This window comes from Lipotes vexillifer, unplaced genomic scaffold (genome assembly GCF_000442215.2).
Source record: "Lipotes vexillifer unplaced genomic scaffold, Lipotes_vexillifer_v1.1 scaffold1691, whole genome shotgun sequence".
NCBI lineage: Eukaryota > Metazoa > Chordata > Mammalia > Artiodactyla > Lipotidae > Lipotes > Lipotes vexillifer.
Genome location: NW_006789046.1, coordinates 3018616 through 3038639, shown reverse-complemented (window position 1 = coordinate 3038639; position 20024 = coordinate 3018616). Strand labels below are relative to the sequence as shown.

Here is a 20024-nt window from a genome sequence, read left to right as displayed (position 1 = left end):
GGGTACCGGGCCTCTCACTGTTGTGGCCTCTCCCGCTGCGGAGCACAGGCTCCGGACACGCAGGCTCAGCGGCCATGGCTCACAGGCCTAGCTGCTCCGCGGCATGTGGGATCTTCCCAGACCGGGGCACGAACCCGTGTCCCATGCATCGGCAGGCGGACTCTCAACCACTGCGCCACTAGGGAAGCCCCCCACCCTTTATTCTTAACAAAGACCTGTTCTAAGCTTTGCTGCACAGACTGCTAAAGGCACCTGACTCCCACTCACGGACAGGTGACCAGAAAGTGCCTGAGGCCAACCTCGCATGCAAACTGGGACAGCAGACTGGGGTCGGGGTGAACCTTTTAAAAGTCAAAGGGAAAAAAAAAGACACAGGCAGGACTCACAAAAACTCCTTGTTTTATTGCACCGAGATCTTGACAACATCTGGGGCCCCTCAGCCCCTGGAGCGGAGGTGCAGGTCATGTGCCGTGGACTCGATGCGCACACGGGGCCGAGGTGTGAGCAGGGCCCCACTCTCACATCAGGGTCAGGGAGTGTGAGGACCCGGGACCACTGGGAGGGGTGACCCCCCAAACACGAAGTTAAATTAGACCCATGTTCTAAGTCAACAAAGTCTAAGACTGCCACTATAGAAGCTTTAGTTCTTTATACACGGACACCTAGGACCTGGACTCGTTTTCTGGGCCTATCCTTTCCCTCCCAGTTTGGCCAATGATTCTCCGTGGGATGGGAGGACTTGTCTACTTAACAGTGACACTTGAATGCTGCAGGGTCAGGCCAGTGCTCATCCCTGCCCAGGAGAAAACGGGTACGTCCTCCTCGGGAAAAGCCTTTATAATTATATAGTGGAGAAAGGAAGAGACTTGTTTGGAGAAGAGGGAGGGCGAGAAGGGAGATCGATTCTGCGCTAGCAGACAACTGAATTTTTCTTTTTTCAGCTACAGAACATGTTAAAAATATGGTCGGGGAAATAGTTCACGCAGGAATGGATGCCAACATCTCAAGAGAGAAAAAAACCCTGCCCACGGAGGCACCTGCCTTCCCTCCTGAGATGACAAACGACAGAGCCACAGGGCACTGGGGTGGGCCCCTCAGCTTTGAGCAAGGTGTGGTTGACATGCAGGAATCAGTCCTCCGAAAAAGACAAAAAGGCTCCCCGGCCAGTCCAGGCAGAGCCCGGTTCCCATCTGCTAGGACCAGAGCAGCCCTAGCGCAGGCCACTGGTATTATTCTCCCCAGCTTTTTAAAGAGAGAAATACGAAAACAGGAAGAAAAAAACATAAAGAAGGACCCACATGAAAAAATTAACACAGCAGCTCCCCGTGTAAAAAACGTAACGCTGTTTCGATACCACCAGGATCCCCGGGGCCCCAGAACAAGCAGCAGAGCAAAGGGCAAGGCTCCGTGAGGAAGAAAGTGCGGGCCAGACAAGTGTATCGGGCCTCAGGTCGAGGACCACTCGAAGGCCAGGACCGGGCGCTGGTGCACTCGCACAGGAGGCAGCGCCAAGAGCAGAGGAAGCGTGGACACGCGCTGAGGGATTATCTTCAGATTTACTTCCATACCTTCTACCACCGGGACATACATCCTTTTTCTGGACACTATCACCTCACTGAGGATTTCCCGTATTTATTAAATTATAAGTTCGCAGGCACAGCTTGAACAAGATAAAAGAGTGATCGTGATCTTCTCGAGTAATACAATCATCTAAATTCAAAAAGCACTCACAAAATTGAGCAAACGAAGCCAGTATTTGCATATCAGGGAGAGGAAACATTGCTGATGGAAGCCACAGGCCTGGTCAAAAATAAATGTTTTATATCAAGTAGTAAAATAAACGGAGAATCTACCCCAAGACCACCACCTCAGTAAGAACCCCCGGGTCACTGCAGCTGCAAGGGAGGGTCCAGCAAAGCCACCTCGGAACAAGTAGCAGCCTGAGAAGCAGATGTGTCAGCACATCTTTTCGGCCCCCAACTTGCCCCACTACAGCCACCTGCTCTCCAGAGAGGGTCTAAAGTTTCTTGCAAGAGAGAGATGCACTGGCAGGGCTGCCCGCCCCGCAATTCCATAAAAGGGAGAGGCAGCGGCGTGGGGCCGGCCTGGGGCGCCGCCGACTCTCTGAGGCTGAACAGGTAAGGCATACAGAGCCCCCACCTGAGGAAGCGGGAGGCGCAGGATGAGCTGGCAGTGCCAGCCGCCAGGAGTGGGGGACGGAGGGCCCGTTGAGAAGAGCAACTGGCTGCACGCCGTCATCTCTGGAGCTCAAGGTCACACTGGGAAGGCGCAGCCGCCGTCCTCCCCGCTGTCCCCTGTAGCCCCAGGACAGCATCACAGGGCGCTCAGCCCCATCCCGGGTCCCAGTTGCTGTGCTGCCCCCTGCTCTAAGAGTCCCTGTGTCTGTCACAGTGCGTGTTGTGTCACCAGAGGTCCTGATCCACAGAAGCCCGGGGCATCTGCGGGCCGTCCACCATGGCAGGCCCGGAGCCAAAAGAGCCAGCAAGTCCTCGGCAAGTGGCTCTTCAGTCCAGATAGACGGTCCCCAGGAAGGGACCGCGTCTCTGGAGGCTGTGAGGCAAAGAACATCATTCTTGAGGGAGAGAAACGAGACCCTAGGAGTCCCACCACCACCCCTGCAGAGCGCATCCAACACGGGCAACGCCACTGACACGAGATGGAGCTTGGAAACAGCCTGGTCCTCAATCTGCGAGTGGCCGGTGTGTGCACACCACACTCCACACCGTACACATCACAGCCCATGCACGACTGCACACACACACACGCACAAACTGACCCATCTTGACAGCTGCAAATTCAGCGGCGATAGCTGAGACTGGAAGCCTTAGCTGGATGAGTCACAGACCAAAAGTTCCGTCTACTCTGAAGTTTCTGGAAGGCGTTGAAGTTTCTTTTCTTCTCTCTCTTGAATTTTTTCAATTTCTTTTCCTATGTCAAGAATCACAGTGTCACAATTCCCAAAAAGGGCTCCCCCAGGTCCCGGTGGTTCCTTTCCAAGTGCTTACTACGTGCCAGCACGAGTCTCAACGTGCGACCTAAACTAACAGATTGACTCTCCAGTGACCCACGGAAGGTGTCCCCACGACCCCCCACTTCACTGACGGGGGAGCAGGAGCGACTGGAGGACACAGGCTTCCTGAACCCGGGCAGCGCAGCTCCAGTCTCACCCTCGGCCACTCTGCAGTGCTGCTGCCCCTTCAAACAGCCCTGAAAATCCAAGTCCTCCCCAGCGCCCCCTGAGCCGAGCTACTCCGCGGCACTCCGCCCCCACCAGGCGCCACCACGCATCACACCTTCCCTCGGTCGAACTCTTCGTCCCAGTCGTCAATGACTGTGGCCATGCGGGCCAGCCTGCTGTCCTGAATGGCGTCCTGACTGACAGCTGACACCTCGCCGTCCCACGTCAAAACTGCAAGACAGACACTGGCATTGCGACCTGCGTGGGTCCCCGGCTGCCCTGTGGATTTACTTCAAGGGTGAAGTTTACAAACTACGCTGGTCTACTCCTAATTATTCAAAAAGTTTTGAGTGCCACCTTTTGGTGAAAATGGATACACAGAGAAGAAAAAGGGGAGGAACTGAGTGGTCTCCGGTGTGTAGGCCAGTCAGTGATCCCGTCACTTAAAAGCAAACACTGTTAACCCCGAATATAGTTCTTTTTAAGCCCATGCCCTCACTTGAGAAACAAAGATCTTGTGTTCTTTCTCCGAGTCCGAATTAGAAAAATAATGTTCTAAATAAAAACTTATAGCATGAGTGCTGGATGAGTTTTTCGGTCTGTTGCCTTCCCCGACTCTGGAATTCTAACGCTCTCCCTGGCTGGCCTGCCCTGCCCTGCCCAAACGCGCACGCTCTGCCCTCTCCCCGGCTCCCAGAGCCCAGCAGGAAGCTGCTCTGGATCCCCACTGCAGACAAAACCCGCCTGCAGGGCTCTTGACCTGCATACAATGGCACTGGGGTCAGAGAGGGTACAACAGACATGTACATTCCTCTTCCCATCTTCAGAGCCAAGCAATTCCTATGCACAAGGCTCAACACAGGAGGTCTTTTTCAGGTCTCTCTAGCTCCTCATAAGCCAACTGCAGAAGACAGAAGTCAAGTCTCAAAACCAGTACCTCTTCTCCCGTAAGCTTTATCAGATGAATATTTGAGCAATTCCTGGACCACGTCGGATTCTCTCTCTCTGTCCCAGGATACAAGAGGAGCCTGTCCCAGCCCTGCAATCAGAATAACATTTACATACATTAAAAATAAACCACCGAGGAAACACTCCTACACCTTTTATTTACAACAGAATCGCAGAACTTACTAATGACAAATTCTTTAGAGAATGTGTAAAAGCAAGCTCTTCCTGCCTGCCTGCCTGCCTGCCTGTGACAAGGGAGTTAACGATTTTTCTTTCTCAAGAGAAGAGGTTATTGGTCCAAATCAACTCTGCAAAAGATGAAAACCTGAACACCGACAACAAAACAAAAAACCTACAGGCAGCAGTGAGCCCTCGGTCTGACGGAGGAAGGGATAGGAGCTCCCGATGGAGGCTCCTCGCCTGCAGGGAAGGGGCAGAAACCCGGAGCAGCGTGAACTGGAGGGACAAGGTGCCACCGCCACCACCACCACCACCGCAGCTTCGCAGGGGAGCTCCCACCTCCCTGCCCGCAGAGAGCCTGGCCAGCAAGGACATCTGCACAGACAGCACTGACCGCCCCTTATCAGGGCTCTAGAAACGACGTCTGAGCTGCTCCTGGCCTCTGCCCAGTCCCCATAACCACCCACAACTGTCAGAAATAGACTCACCTCCCTAAACACAAGCCTGACCTCATCTCTCTGGTCTGCCAATTTGGCAATGACCTGGTGCCCTTCAGGCTCAGTGCTCTGAGCAGGACAGCGTCCACTGTCTGCCCCCGGCCTGTCCCCCACCCCCTCTCCAGCCTCAGCACAGCTCGGGGCCCGGTGGTCATGCGGAGCCACCCACAACCCGGGCTCTGGCCTCTTTAGGGTCACAAATGCCTGCCCCAATTTTGGGATTGTGAGCAAACACACGGGGTGCTGGGCGTCCCTGCAGCCCTAGCACCTGCCTGCCGCGCACTTCCTGCTCTGCACTGGGCGGAGAGCCCTGGAGCCCGGCAGCACCTCCCGCTTGGCTGACGTGCTCACAAAGTGACCCCGTCTGACGACAGCCGGTCTCTGCAGCCTTTTCTCCAATGACACACGGGCTGCCTGCAGTGGCCATTCCTCACTGCCTAGCACTTAGTGCTTTTGCCGTGTAATTAATGGAATTCCGTGTTTATTCGTGAATTCGTTTCTCCGGAGTTTGGTAAACTACAAACCCATCCCCAGGAACCAGTGTGCCCCCAAAGCACAAACAGCAGACCCCAGACGATCCGCCACCTGGGGGCCCCTTCCTGAGGCGCTGAGGACCTTCTCTCCCCTCATTTAACAGACACATTCCACCAGGAGAGCCTGGTGAAACGAGCTGGCCCACTAAGGAAAAAGAGAACGAAACATGAACGAGGCGCTTGGTGGAGGCCTCAGCCCAGGCACGGCCACAGCACACAGAACCCCAACAGCAAAAGGCCACACGATCTTCAGGAAGGCCGGCTACAAAGAGAGGCAGAGGGAGGTGAGCTTCTGAACCCAACGCTGCAAGTTCAAGTGGCAAAGAAAAACGTCAGGCGGGGGGGCCCAGGAGTAATTCCAGTGGGAAGGTTTAGATGGGAACAGCCCTGAACCAGAAGAAACACTGCGCTCACAGAACGTGTAAAGTTTACATGTACCCCATCTTTTCCTACAGGGTAGTTCGGGCTGAACGATCTGCCAGGTGAGGAGGCCTGAGTGGGCAGACAGCTGGCAAGAGGGCAGAGGTAAGAGGTCTTCCAGCGGGCTCCTCCCAATGTACCACACCTGCCTCTAGACACACAGGGAAGGCTGGCTCCCACCCCCTGCTCCCCTGGCGTCTCCCCCCCAGCCCAGTGCACACCTGTGGGGCCTCCGGGAGCCTGGCCATTCACAGCTGTCCCTGGCCTGCTCCCAGGGACTACAGAGCCCCTCTGGCCCTCAGGCTCACTCTCTTCTACTTCCTGCTGTGACTCCTGCTTCCTTTTTTTCTTTTTCTTTTTCCTTGGTGATGCTGCAATAGTCTCCGGCTGGACGACATCTGAGGAAGAGCAGCTCCTAGGAAGTCAGAGTTGACAGTCAGCTCCTAGCAAACTGAGGCCCAGATACCCCGTGAACTTTGGTGCATGTGCCTCAGCCCTCCAGAAGAGCCCCAGGAGACTCCACCCGAACCTCACCAGGACCTGCCCACAGCCACGGTCCAGAAAAGCACACAAGTGCGTTTTTAATCCGAGACAAGTCCCACAAGGTGGACGACGGGACCCCAGCATGGCCCAGCCCTGGTCACGTGACCTCCCAGCACCCACGGGGCTGGCCAGGTCCGCAACGCTGTTTCCACTCGCCACCCGCCTGGGACACCTGACGATACAGTCACATCCCAGAGGGCCGGGCAGCGCCTGTATTTCCAGACAGCACCCACTGGGAGTGGGCTGCGTGTGAGCGGAGGTGCAGGGCTCCCTGCTCTCACCCACGCCGAGGTGGGTGGTCCCGGCGGAGGCCGTCTTCTCCGCCAAGGCCCTCAGCTCCCTGCCTCCTCCTCTTCCTGCGGCTCACGCGGTGGCCGTCGCTCACGCATCCCACGGGCCAGCCGTTCCCCGGCTGCTGTCCGCCCTCTTCCTCTGGTCTGCCCGCCGGCGGCTCCGCCCGACCCTCCTTCCTGTGCGCGGGGCTCCAGGGCGGCCCCGGCGGGCGCCCCGCCTGGAGAGGGGAGGCGTCCGTGTCCCCCGTGTGCTTCCTCTTCCTCCTCCCCCTCCTCCTGGGAGGCCCTGGAGGGGCCGCCACGGCCGTGCAGGTCTCTGAGCCCTGGCCCTGGGTCTCTCCCACGCGGGTCTTCCTCCTCTTCTTACAGAGACCCTGGGGGGGCTCGCTGGCCTCTGGCAGCTGGTGTGAGGGGGCCCGGAAGCCCCCGTTGACCTGAGGCAGGGGTGCAGAGGCGGGCGAGTGGCTCTGTGGGTCTGATGTCCCGAGAGGCGGGAGGCTGCTGGACGGTGACGGGGAGTGGGGGACAAGGGGGGGCTTCAGATGGCTGGATGGTCTCAGAGCAGGTGACACAGCCCTGTAGGGACGGTCAGGTAGTGAGGACAGGCTGAGCTCTCCCTGCCTGCCCTCCCTCAGCCCCTTCCCTCTCAGGTCGGGATTTTAAAAGACTTTCGTCTGTAAACCTCAGATACATGTACATTTCAGCGAACGTTAGAAAATACATGCTAACAAATTCTAATCTTAAGATCAAAGTTAATAAAAATCGTTACAGATCTCTTAGTTTCTTGTCACCAGGCAGTTCCAAGTACTTTTGCAAACCCTAATGTTTCAGATTCTCAGTACAAATGTGTTGGGAGGAAACCTCCACTAAGCAATAGATGTCCAGCCTCCACAAGTATCAGATGTCTGAGCACAGGCAGTGAGTCTTATAAGAAAGGCGGCTTATGAGCCTACGCGTCTTCCACTATTACCCTTCCAGGATTTTCCTCTGAAACTTGGGGTCAGGAAAATCAGGGAAACAGACTTTCCAGTCAGATGATACAGCAACACAAGTAAAGGGCAGGATCTAGAGCAAATCAAGTGAGACTCTTGGATCTCCTCCTGCTAGCTATGCGACCTTGGAAAAGTCAACTTTCCACTCTGGGCCACAATTTTCTCATCTGTGAATGAGTGACAATAAACCCATCTCCAAGGGTTGTTAATTAAGCAGGACTGTCTCAACACCATCTAAACTAGACACAAACTCCGACGGCAACACACAAACTGCACTACTACAACACGCTACTCTGCATTTTCTGAAATTAAAAAAAAAAAGTTATATGTCAAAGAAACAAAGAAAAGATACCCAATAAATGTCTTGGACGTTTAAGGACCTAGCATGTGCAAAACCCCCGTGCCAGGACTGAGAGCGGGAGCGGGGCTGGACGAAGGGAACAGTGGGGCCCTGAACGAGGAGGGCAGGGAGGGCACGTCGGCGCCGCGGCAACGCCAAGCCCGCCCAAACCACCCCACGGCCTCAGGCCCCATCTTCCTTCCCTCCTTCCTCCCTCCCCAGCTGCCAAAGGCCTTGATAGCCCCTCAGCCCTCAAATAAGCCGTTTATCGGTAATTCTGGGCCTCTGGCCCTGGACTCACAAAGGAACACGAGCACCCCTGTACGGAGCAGGCCAGGAGGCGACAGCCCAAACCTCCGGAGGGGCATCTCCACAGGAGCCTGAAAAGCTCCCAAAGAACCTTGCCTCCCGCAGCAGCCTCCGCAGCGCACGGGGGGCGCCTGAGTCCACTCGGGAGGCCCGCAGGGCCAGGGTGACAGAACCCACCCCACCCAAGATAAGCCAGGGAGCACGGCTGGGAGACACAACCAGTGCACAGGACCCTGAGCTCACGCAGGGTTTGTTCAAACAACCCCCCCCTTCCACTTCAGGGTCCTGTCAAAGGGCTGGGGGGCCATAGGCAGATCAGCTCACAGCACACGCATCACCACGAGCACGTGGCAGACGACGGAAGATGAAGACAGTGTAAAAAAGCCAGGGCCTGAGAGACCAAGCCGCCTCTGCCTTGCGAAGCCACTTCGGCAGGAGGACAGAGGAGACACCGGGCAGACCTGTGTGCTGTCCCCACGGGGGAGGAGCGGTCGCCCCGCTTACCGGATTGTACTGACAGGCCAGGTGGAGGCGACGACGGGGTGAGTGGGTTTCCGGGGGGAGGTGAGGTCGGAGGATGGAGAGAGGGGAGGTGGACGGAGGTCATTGCCGGTTGCCCTCCGCAGGGTGCTGGCCTGCAGTTATTGACATAAATAAAAACTTGGTGCTCTAAAAAAGGTTGCCGTGAGTGAAGAGAAAAAATAAAAATAAAATAAAAATAAAATAAAAAATAAAAGAGCCCAGAAAGAAGGATGAGAGGACAGAAGAACAAAAAAGGGGGCGTGAGGGGTGGGAGAATGGTAGAAGAAGAATCAGAAGTGTTTTTGGTTAGAAACAAAAAGGAAAAAACGAAGGAAGCTTAAACAAAAATCTCAGTACGACAATTACATCACGGAGCTTCAAGGTGCACACAGAGGTGCCAGCCAGCCCGTGTCCGGTGCGTCCCCGTGCTCAGAGCTCCCTGCCGGGGCCCGTTCCCTGAGGCTCCCTTAGGACATCTCCACAGATGGAGACAGAGGACAGCTGTGTGGCCCTGACCCTCTATCAGCCACTGGCCTCCAATGACAGAGATGCCACAACCTGCCCACACCTGGACAGCCCTCCGCCACCTAGGGACGCCCAACGTCTCAGCTCCTCGGGCGGCCAAATGCCCCCGTGCTGCCACCCCACCGCCCAAACTACAATCGAACCTGCTCCCCAACCCCGACCGACACCCTCCCACACACCCACCTTCCTGGCAGAAAGGGCCAGCTTTTTGGCCGGTGGAGGAGACATGGTGTTGGCGGGCTCGGGGGCGGCGCTGCTCAGGTCGGGGCACTTGGCCTTCACCAGCTCCGCGTCCTCTCGGGCCGGCAGCACCTTGGTGGGGCCAGCAGAGTGGGTTCCCTGAGAATCGCCAAGAGGGGCGGCTCCACTCCGGGGCGCCGGGGGGGACCTGGCGGGGCTACCACCAGCAGGGTGCTCAGGGCTGGAGCCCCTCCTCTCGGCGGCTGGGCCCTCATCACCCACCTTGGGCCCGAGCCCGTTGGCGGTCCTGGCGGCCAGGGGCCGAGGTGAGGTAGAGAGGGTGGCCCTGCCGTCCCAGGAGCCGGGCCTGCGGCCCTCACACCTGCTGCCGCCCAGCTCGCCGGCGCCGGGGGCCCCCGGGGAGGTTTTGAGCGGTGGGGAGAAGTGCTGCAGGGGGACTGGTTTCTTGACTTTCTTTCCAGGCTCATCCAGAACAGTCGGCACGTGGGTAGGCGTTTTGCAGAGTTTGGGGGAAGGGGACCCCAGGGGTGGCTTGGGAGGAGTGTATCCATTCTGAGACTTCAGGCCCGACACAGAGCCATTCCTGGCAATGGGCACCCCGAGCTCTTCAGGGGTCTGAGGCTTCTTCATTGTCACAGCGCCTGGTCTCTAAAGGGGAGCAAAGCAGAGGAGGCGGTCAAAGCCGGAGGGAGCACAGCCGGCTGGCGGGAGCCCCACAAGGAGGCAGCAGGCAGGGGCTCTGAGGGGCAACTCTAGACAAATTATTTATACGGACACACGATACAGATACCGTTACTTCTTTTCAGTACCTTTTGTGTTGTGCACGTATGGGTGTGCCTCTTTATCTTTACTACGACAGCAGTACATTTTCATCAAGATTTGAGAAATACAAAAAAAATATAAAGGGAAAAAATTTACCAAGTTCCATCACCTAAACATAACCCTCCATTAACAGGCTGGTGTCTTCTCCCTTTGGTCTTTTCTTCTGACACAGGTGCACAGGAGCATCTCAGTTTCACCATATGCCATTATCACCTTCGTACTCTGGCCCATCAACAAAGGTCTTTAATGTTTGACTAGCGACCATCTCATTGCATGAAGAGTTTATAAACCAGACTGGCTCCAGGTCTCCTTGACATGACCACTAAGGTGCTAAGTGCCCCATCCTCCATAGCACCATCACAACTGGGTCTATGCCACTCACTCACCGAAATGCTCCCCGAGGCCTGCGTCGGTGCTGTTTACAACGACACGCCACCTCCACCCCCAACCAGGTCAGGGTCTTAGAGACTATGTGCTGAAGGAATAGTCAAAAGACTGAATCTGGGGGCTTCCCTGGTGGTGCAGTGGTTCAGAGTCCGCCTGCTGATGCAGGGGACACGGGTTTGTGTCCCGGTCCGGGAAGTTCCCACATGCTGCGGAGCGGCTGGGCCCGTGAGCCATGGCCGCTGAGCCTGCGCGTCCGGAGCCTGTGCTCCCCAACGGGAGAGGCCACAGCGGTGAGAGGCCCGCGTACGGCACAAAAAAAAAAAAAAAAAAAAAAAAAAAAAGACTGAATCTTCTTCTGTACTTAGCACTCCACGCTAATTTGTTAGAAATGGAATTACTAGGCTGTTAGTGTTTTCATAAATTAGGGTGCACACTGCCACACTGCATTTACTGTACCCTTGCCGGCAACAATTTTTTCCCAAAATACTTGCTAATTTGTTACTATTTTGAATCACTTAAACATCCATATCCTCTGCACAGGCAACAGAGTGATTTTAAGTCACTTAGGTCATTATTTCTTTATTAGCATTCTTCCTAAAAGGAATACATCTTCACTGTGCTACAAAACCTGTTCACTTGTTGAGCATTTAAGTACATGGAACTTATACAATGTTACTTAGAGTAAAATAACTTTTGTACAACTGCAGTGTATTTGGGAAGTTATTTTCATGATGAAAACACGCAGGGTCAGTGAAGAGGCCTTGCGGTGGCCTGACCAGGGGGTGGGGTGGCGGGGCAGGGCAGCGGGGGACACCGTGCTCGCCCTCAGGCACCCCCATGCCCGTCGCTGTCCCTCTGAGCAGCAACCAAGGCTTCCGGCTTTCCTGCTCTGGCCACAGTGACCATCACCTTTGCAACCAGGTCATGGCATGTCATTGCTACGTCAACTCCAATGCTTCTATTTCAGCTTCCATTTTCTTGCATGTTAGAAAGGAAACAGATTTGTGTAAATGACTAAAACCCCTGTAGACATGTGAAGGCCCCAGCAGCCTGTGTTTGGATTTGATCTTCAGACTTAAGGGAAAGGATCACAGAAGTATTCAACAGAGAGGGCCGTCCTATTTTTGAATTATGAATTATGCTATAAGGAAACTGCTATTATCTTATTAATAAAACTGAGTTCTTAACTTTCTTTAGTACAAAATTTCAAATACATACAAAAATAACTTCAAGGGTATTCCTTAATTGTTAACACTTTACCACATCAGCCTTCCTGCTCTCTCTCCTTCTGTATACATATGTGCGTATATATGTACATATATATTTTCCTAACTATATGAGTTAAATTTTAGACACGACGTCCTTTTACCTCCATATACCCCCACGAGTATTCCTAAAAACAAAGGATGTTCTCTTAGCATAACCACACTATAATTATCAAAATCAGAAAATTAACACTGGTACAAACTACTTACATTTTTAGTATTAAAATGTGGGGATAAAATATTTTTTTCCCAGATGCTTAAGGCCAGAGGTTTGCTCGGGAAACCTGTCACTGTACTTCCGCGTGGCAGCTGCTCTAAGGTGGGGACACACTGGGAGCTCTAAGTCTTGATTTGCGGAGTCAGGTTTTCTCATCACTGTCCCCCTCTTCCTTCTCACCACTGTTGGCTACGTGACCCACTTCAGAAAGAACGTGGAATACAGCAGGACTGCTGTCTGCACTCTCCTTCCATTGGGCCGAGCTCCCCAGCATGAAGAGGTCTGGGGGTTCCACGGTCCCCTGAGAGGCACAGGCACGAAGAACGGCAATGATTACATCGATCCTCTTAAACAAGTACCTTTCCAGTCACTGATGAGGATGCGGTCCCATTGCTGATATTCTTCCTGGTGTGGTCTGGAACCACCCTGGGGTGGCTGGGAAGGGAGGAGGCTGTCCTGCAGATGGAGCCCTCAGGACTCTTCTTAGAGCCTGGAATCCTGTCAAAGGAATAGAACAAAGTCAGGGAGTGTCTTACTAAAGCCGCAGAGGCTTTACCGAAACTGAGTGTGAGAAGGAATCAGAATACAGAAGTCAAGGTTACAATTCCATTCCAAAAAAAAAAGGGCAGGCAGGGAGTTCCCTGGTGGCCTAGTGGTTAGGATTCCAGGCTTTCACTGCAGTGGCCCGGGAACTGAGATCCCGCAAGCCATGCTGCACGGATAAATAAAGGCAGGCAGGCAAAGGCAGAAAAACAGCCAGAGGGAACCATGACTGTCCCAACGTGCTTCTCTGAAGCTGACTTTGCCCTTAAACCATGAGAACTTACTACGCAGCCTCAGATTCTGCTCAATGTAAGCAAAGAGCAAATTACTCAGTTCTTCTGAGATTATTAGAGTCTCAGTCTATCGGAAAGCCATCCTGGAGCAGCAAAACACCTCCCTTCTCCACACCCTCATCCTCCAGGTCGGTGACAATCAGTCCCAAGAAGAGGCACCTTCCAAAGGCCTACACCCTCTGACTACCTAGCCTCTACCCCCCGACAACCTACCTCACTGCCCACCGTGATCACTTTCCCCACAGAGGAAGGTCTGTATGCCAGCCGATAGCCAGATGGAACGCATCTAATTTGGGGCAATAATGTAATAGACAACCTTCCAATTTACGTGCAAAGCCACCTCACTGTGGGGCAGATGGACTCCTGCTCTGACCTTCCCACAGGCTCTGGCTTTGACTCAACAGCCAAGTGGACGTGATCTAAGTGCCCTTCCTGGTGGCCGCTCTCCACTACACCTGACTGGCAGGAGGACAGCTGCTCCAAGAGCTTCCCTCCTGCAGAATTCCAGTCACTTTCATGCAGGGAAAGGCCAGGGAGGCCGGTCGGGGCGAGAGCAGAGTGAAGGCGAGCGCTCTGGGGGGTGGGGGTGGGGAGCCGGTTACCGCAGGTAGAAGAGGACGTAGGCCTGCTGGTTCAGAACCACCTTGATGTTGCTGGAGTGGACAAAGGAGTCGTTCATCTGGTACCACTGTCCATTGCTTGCCTGAGCAGCGCAGGGTGTGGACGAAACAAAACACAACGATCAACACTTCTGCGATCCTTACTTTTAACAAGGGAAGGAAAAAACCTTTTAGCTGCCACATGTATCCCAGTGCTGATGAACTAACTAGTAATGATTTCATAAAATGTCAAGTATCCCTCTAACTTTGAATGTGCCCCTGAGTGTGCTGGGGTCCCCCTTCCTTCCTTCCTGGCACCCCAAAAGATGCGAGCTTTCCTTGTGGAAGGCTATTTTGACAGGTCTGCTCAGCACAGCCTCTCCCACCAATATCTGGCCTTCTGAGACTTCTCCAGGGGGTCTAAGGACAGGGCACTGGCAGCAGCCCCCCTCCAGTGTCTCATCGCAAGGCCAAGAGTGGGACAGATCCTGGTGAGACAGGTTTAAAACACGTCTTTGCACTCCACGAAGAAACAGCAACAGGACCTGGACACAACCACAAAACACGGCCACTTTCCACAGAATAAACGTTCTGCAGAGGTCACATCTGGACTCGTGCAAACAGGCACCGCAAACCTGCCCCCCGGAGGTAGCACGCGTACCACCACCTAAGACAGCCTGACACCAACACAGGAGCCACTGACCTTCACGTAGCAGTAATAGTGCCCGGCGTGGCAACTATAGCCCGAGTGGACCAGGACAGCATACAGTCCGTACATGACAGGCTCACCATTACTCTGGGACATATACGGACGGATGTTCAGGAATTCCGGATACCCTACATCCTGTTTGAAAAGCCAAGGAAAAGGCAATTACAATTCATCACTGGGAGTAAGGGTCACCTTGCCCTCTCCATCAGCTGGTCTTTAACAATGTGGGGCAATGGGCACACAGCAAGGCTGAGGCGGGGGCCTCCCTTAGTCAGTGATTAAAAAAGAAGCAGAAAAGTGCAGTCTTTCTATGGGAGTTTCTAAGAGAAACTCTTACTTTATTGTCTTGACAAGTGGTCTATGGTCTCCTGTCTTAGCCGTGCATCCAAATTAGCTCTCTCGCTACCTGGGTCCCACGTGTGAAAGGAGAGGAGGTGTTCATTCTCCTCCCTGCCACCGTGCAGGACACTGCAAGGGGAGTCAGGGCTTCAGGAACACAGGTGCTGGCTCCACACGGCTAATTGAAACAGCAGGTTAAAATTTTAATGGGGTAGCTCAGGATGAAGGTCATGCCATAATTTATTTTAGAAATCAACAATTTTTCATAAGAAAATATTATCAAATGTGATCTTTGAATGATACAGATATAACATACTTGCATTTCTGCCTGTGCACATACAGACTTTTAAAAAAGTGACGTACAGTGACTTCCCTGGCGGTCCAGTGGGTAACACTCCACACTTCCACCGCAGGGGGCACGGGTTCAATCCCCGATCTGGGAACTAAGATCCCCCCATGCCGCACAGCGCGGCCAAAATAACAAGTACGGTTTACACAGAGTGAAAACAGGAGAACAGTTTGGTGAGTTCTGACCAGTGTACACTGATGGTGACCTACACTCCATTCAAGAGACAGACACGGACCCAGAAAACCCCCTTCTGTCCAGTAAGTGCCCCCATCTCAAGCACCCACTGTTCCAAGTCCTACGGCGAGTGGTTACTTCTGCCTGTTCTTGGGCTTCATACAGCTGGTACCTGTTTGTCTGGATCAACAGAATGTCATGATATTAACTGACATATCTTTTCCTGTCTATTGACAATCTCAAAATCTCAAAAGCCAACACACCCAATAGGCTCAGGAGCCCCAGTCCAATCTTGCTAGACATGGGGCCGAAATCAAACAGACCAGTTTCTCAAACTGTGTCCTAATGGAAAACTAGTTCCAGGAGATTTTATGGCGGAACGTGAGATCCTCAGGGCAGAAGCAACATGACCTCATTCAGCACTGATTATCTCCCACTGATTTCCCAGTGCCTCGCACGGCACGGTGCAATGTAAGCCCAAGTGTTAGAACAGAGGAATGAGTGACTCCCTCAGTAACTGAGTTTAGTAAATTCCCCTTGGAGATTCAAAATACGACACAGCTTAATAAAGGCTCTGAGAAGGTCTGCAATTAAAAAGAACTATTTTAACTTGGGCTTGGCGTTTCCCAAACTCGGATGAACACAGAACACGGAACACTTTTTTTCAGGGTACCATACGACCGTTCTGCAGAACACCAGTTTGGGAAATGCTGACCTCACCACTACCACTGCCAGTGAGAAGACTGAAAGCTCAGACAAGTGCCTCGCCCCAAACCACACAGCTAGGCTCTACCACCAACCGAGAACACGTCTCCAGGCCCTGATGAGACAAGGCATCTTCTATTAAAAACACCACTGTGCAAAAAAGTAAATTATCACACACCACAAAAAGGCACAGCATGCAGCTGCACCTGCTTTAGAGACAAACAGGACATGGGAGATGAGAGCTGCAGAGCAGTGTTCATCACACTGATTCTTGGGCCACCCAGACCTTCTGCAGCAGGAACGCCCCAAGCACAGGAAGGTGCTATAGGAAAAAAAATGTTCTTGAACTTGACTGCATAATGATCATTTAGGGATTTTGCAAAAGTGCGGACTCCTGGGCCCTGTCTTCCAGGGATTTGAATCCACTCAATCTGGAGTAGAGCCTAGAATCTTTCAAAAAGCGCTGACCAAGCAGCCTGGGCACTGTGAGTGCTCACCTTGGTGATCTTCCCCCCACTGAAGTTGGCAAAGCGCTTGAGTGAGAGTGTCAGGACGTTGGACGTCCTGTGGACGGTGAACCGCTTGCTGGCCGGAACCTTCTTCTTGCATCTGTGAGGAAGGGGAGAGGAAGAGCTATCAGCTCGTGCCCTGAGGACTGCTGTCCTCACACTAGGTTAGTATCAGAGTATCAGGAACTGCACTTTAAATACGGGGTCTTCTTAAATGAGACTGTGCCCTCTGCACCCCTAAAAACCAATCAACACCACTTAAGGAGAGGAAAGCTACGGCAGGGCAACCAGGACTAGAGAAAAGGTGGAGATTCTAAAGCAAAAAGGAAGTACCTTCCCAAGGAGGAGACTAAAGACGCACATGGAAAAGTAACTCTGGGCCAACACAGGAAAAGCCAATTCGAGCAGATGTGGCCAAGAGAGAAACAGGCAGGCAGGAAATCACCGAAAGCAAAGCCAGAAGACAAGGAAATGAAGGGGGAAAAGACAGAGGCAAAAGTGAACAGCTTCTAGAGCCAAAGGAGATGAACTGAGAGGGATAAAAAGCGGGGTTTAGGCACAGAATCATCCACCTGAAAAGCATAGTGAGAAAAACGTTCATTAGTGATTACAGCTTTTAAATGACCTGGATATAAAGTAACATACCCACACACTGAGACTGCACAACCCTAAACAGGACGAGGTCAGTCACAACTGCTGAAATGGAAAAATGCCGAGGACAACTCAAGTCAAAAATGGAAGCCACAGAAGAACATGGCTTTTCGAGGAGGCAGGATGGCCTCCGGAGCAGACGGCCATGTCCAGTCACTCCACTTCTGTGCCTCAGTTTTCTCCTCCTGTGAGATGGGGGTAATAACAGTCCCTGCTTCACGAGTGAGTGCACGCGAGGCCCTCAGAACAGGGACCAGCACGGAGTAAGTGCCACATAATAAACAGCAGCTATGACAACCACAGCTATCCCTCCATCTGTGTTGTTTAAAGGTTTTCAGTTTTAAGACACATCTACACCACTCAAGAATGTGGACAGGGACTTCCCTGGTGGCACAGTGGTTAAGAATCCGCCTGCCAATGCAGGGGACACGGGTTTGAGCTGCCAGTGCAGGGGACACGGGTTGGATCCAGGAAGATCCCACATGCTGTGGAGCAACTAAGCCCGTGTACCACAACTACTGAGCCTGCGCTCTAGAGCCCGTGAGCCACAACTACTGAGCCCGAGGGCCACAACTACTGAAGCCCACACGCCTAGAGCCTGTGCTCTGCAACAAGAGAAGCCACCTGATGAGAAGCCCGTGCACCACAACAAAGAGTAGCCCCCGCTCGCCACAACTAGAGAAAAGCCCACGTGCAGCAACATCCAAGGCAGCCAAAAAAAAAAAAAAAAAAAATTTATTAAAAAAAAAAAAAAAAAAAAAGAATGTGGGCAGTGATTGGGAGTTCCCTGGCGGTCCAGTGTCAGGACTCGGTGCTTTCACTGCCGCGGCCTGGGTTCAATCCCTGGTTGAGTAACTAAGATCCCGCAAGCAGTGAGGCGCAGCCAAAAAAAAAGAAATGTGGATAGTGGTCACCTCTGAGGGCGAGAGGGAGGGAGGGGACGGCAGCCGTGTCAGGTTAGGTGACATATTTTCTTTCTGGCCGGCTTGATCTTTTTGCCATGAGCAAAATGAAACTTACTTCGCACACATATAGGCGTTCTCTCCACTCAGGACATCTGGTTTCACAAAAAGTTCCAGGGCACGCACGATATTTGCAGCTTGCTGAGAAGGACAAAAACAGGGAATAGAACAAAGAGCGGAAGAAAAAGGCTGATTCTCCAGAAATGCCAAATGTAAGGTCTTTTTCAGGCTGACGCAGCAAATCACAACATTTCACTTGCATAAGAACTGTCCTGCAAGCTGCCACCTTCTGGGAGTCAGAACATGGCAAAGGAACAGGGAGCCAGGCTGTTACCCCTCCTCTGTTGATGAGGATCACAGCCCCGGGGGTTTATCAAGGCCTCAGAGGGTCCAGTCCAGACCTCAGGCTGAGGTGAGCTCACCTCCTGCAGAGTTCGAGCAGGGAGAAAGGAAGGCTCTGAAATGCACAGCCTCTGTGTGAAAGCTGCCCGCAGTGCACCGGAGCTCCCTGCTCAAGCCCTGCACTCAGTGCGGCCGCTATTCATGCCTCAGGGCACAAAACTGCATTATTTTCCCCCTCCTTTTTGAAAAAAATAGAACACACAGAGGGAAATGGCTAGGAAGAAATACACGAAAATGTAGGACTCCAAGTATTTCTTTCCTGATCTACCTGGATCACATGCCCTCATAGGTTTTTGTTCTTTGGGTTCTTTGCCCTCTGGCCTCCCTGTCCTAATGCAAACGAAACAGCATGACAGGGTCTATACCCGAATCTCCAGCGCCACATCCAAGTAGGGATCGTAGGTGTCTGAGACGCTCTTGCACACGGAGCACTTCACTGCGAGAGAACAAGGGGGGCACTGGGGTGGGTGCAGGGCCTCCAGGGCACCACCCCCTGTTTCCAAGTCTGAGAACTGGAGGCAGACCACCAGCTCACCAGCCCCCTGAAATCCTGGGACGGGAAGTGCTCAGGAGGAGACGAGGGCAAACCCCGAGGTGCCTTCCCAGCCTGGCCAGCTGCCCCAGGGGTGCTCACTCCCACCCCAAGGGCAGCGGCCACATCTGAGCAACTATGGAGTCTGAGGAAAAGGAACACCACCCGCATCCACAGGCTCCTGATGCTTTGCTCCAAACCCCCTCCCAGGAACGGGGCCCCCAGCAAAGCAGCAGGCGGGGCTGCGGTGCACAAACCAGGCTGTAGGCCTCCTGGGCCTGGCGGGTCAGCCTGGGTGCCAATACCAAGCATTTCTGGTTAATACTCTAACCCCCAACAAGGGGCAGAGAACGTTTCTCCACTTACCTCGCGATCGGAGATAGCCTCCAAAAATCTGATGGACCAAAGTCGTAGCCTGTGTCTGACGATCCAACCTGCAGAAAGGCCATGACCTTCAGGGGGAGGACAGGGGCCAAGAAGCAGGCCGGCAGCCCCGCCAGCCCCTGTGCCGTTACCCGCTCAGTGTGAGGATGGGAAAGGTCCCACCTGGTCAGCGGCAGCTCCACCCCGAGGCTTCCGCACGCGCTGACCCGCGTGGCCTGCTCCCCACAGCAGCCGCCTCACCTCCCACGGCACGGGGAGCAAGAGGCCGGATGGACCTGTACATCACCCCACCCCCGGCCCACCCCTCCCCGCTCCAGCTCAGCCCCACAGTCCCCTCGTGGGCACCGCACACGTGCACCTCTGGGAAAGGGGAGCGCAGGGTGAGCAGGGACAAACTCCCCCTCTGAACCCTCTCAGCAGGACAGCAGTGGGCACGGGCGTGGGCTTTAGGTTCCGGCAGACCTACATTCAAACCCCCAACCCCAGAGCCGCGAAGCAGAGCTCCAGAGAGCACCTAGCGCTGCGCCTGCACCCACAGTGACTCACGTAACGAATATTCTGGAAACAATACCCTACGTCTAGCCTCTGCTCCTGGTTTTGCTTGCAACCCACCGAATCTGACCCACTCCTCTGCAACTGTCCTGAGTTCCCGAGACCTCCGGGACACAAACGCAGCTGAC

At 53.7% G+C, this 20024-nt stretch overlaps 1 protein-coding gene across 1 annotated transcript in view; it reads right to left on the bottom strand.

The window, feature by feature from the left end:
* Window positions 1-2817: 2817 nt before the first annotated feature.
* USP36 (ubiquitin specific peptidase 36) overlaps window positions 2818-20024 on the bottom strand; it is a 28378-nt gene continuing 11171 nt past the window's right edge. Inside the window, exons 5-18 of the mRNA XM_007462359.1 lie at window positions 19327-19394; window positions 18794-18864; window positions 18085-18167; window positions 16402-16513; window positions 14332-14472; window positions 13632-13732; window positions 12553-12691; window positions 9485-10150; window positions 8759-8889; window positions 6602-7189; window positions 5999-6192; window positions 4137-4238; window positions 3315-3430; window positions 2818-2949 (exon numbers count right to left, since the gene is read on the bottom strand). Coding sequence (XP_007462421.1) covers window positions 2818-2949; window positions 3315-3430; window positions 4137-4238; window positions 5999-6192; window positions 6602-7189; window positions 8759-8889; window positions 9485-10150; window positions 12553-12691; window positions 13632-13732; window positions 14332-14472; window positions 16402-16513; window positions 18085-18167; window positions 18794-18864; window positions 19327-19394 — 2644 coding nt within the window. The remainder of the gene's footprint in view (window positions 2950-3314; window positions 3431-4136; window positions 4239-5998; window positions 6193-6601; window positions 7190-8758; window positions 8890-9484; window positions 10151-12552; window positions 12692-13631; window positions 13733-14331; window positions 14473-16401; window positions 16514-18084; window positions 18168-18793; window positions 18865-19326; window positions 19395-20024) is intronic.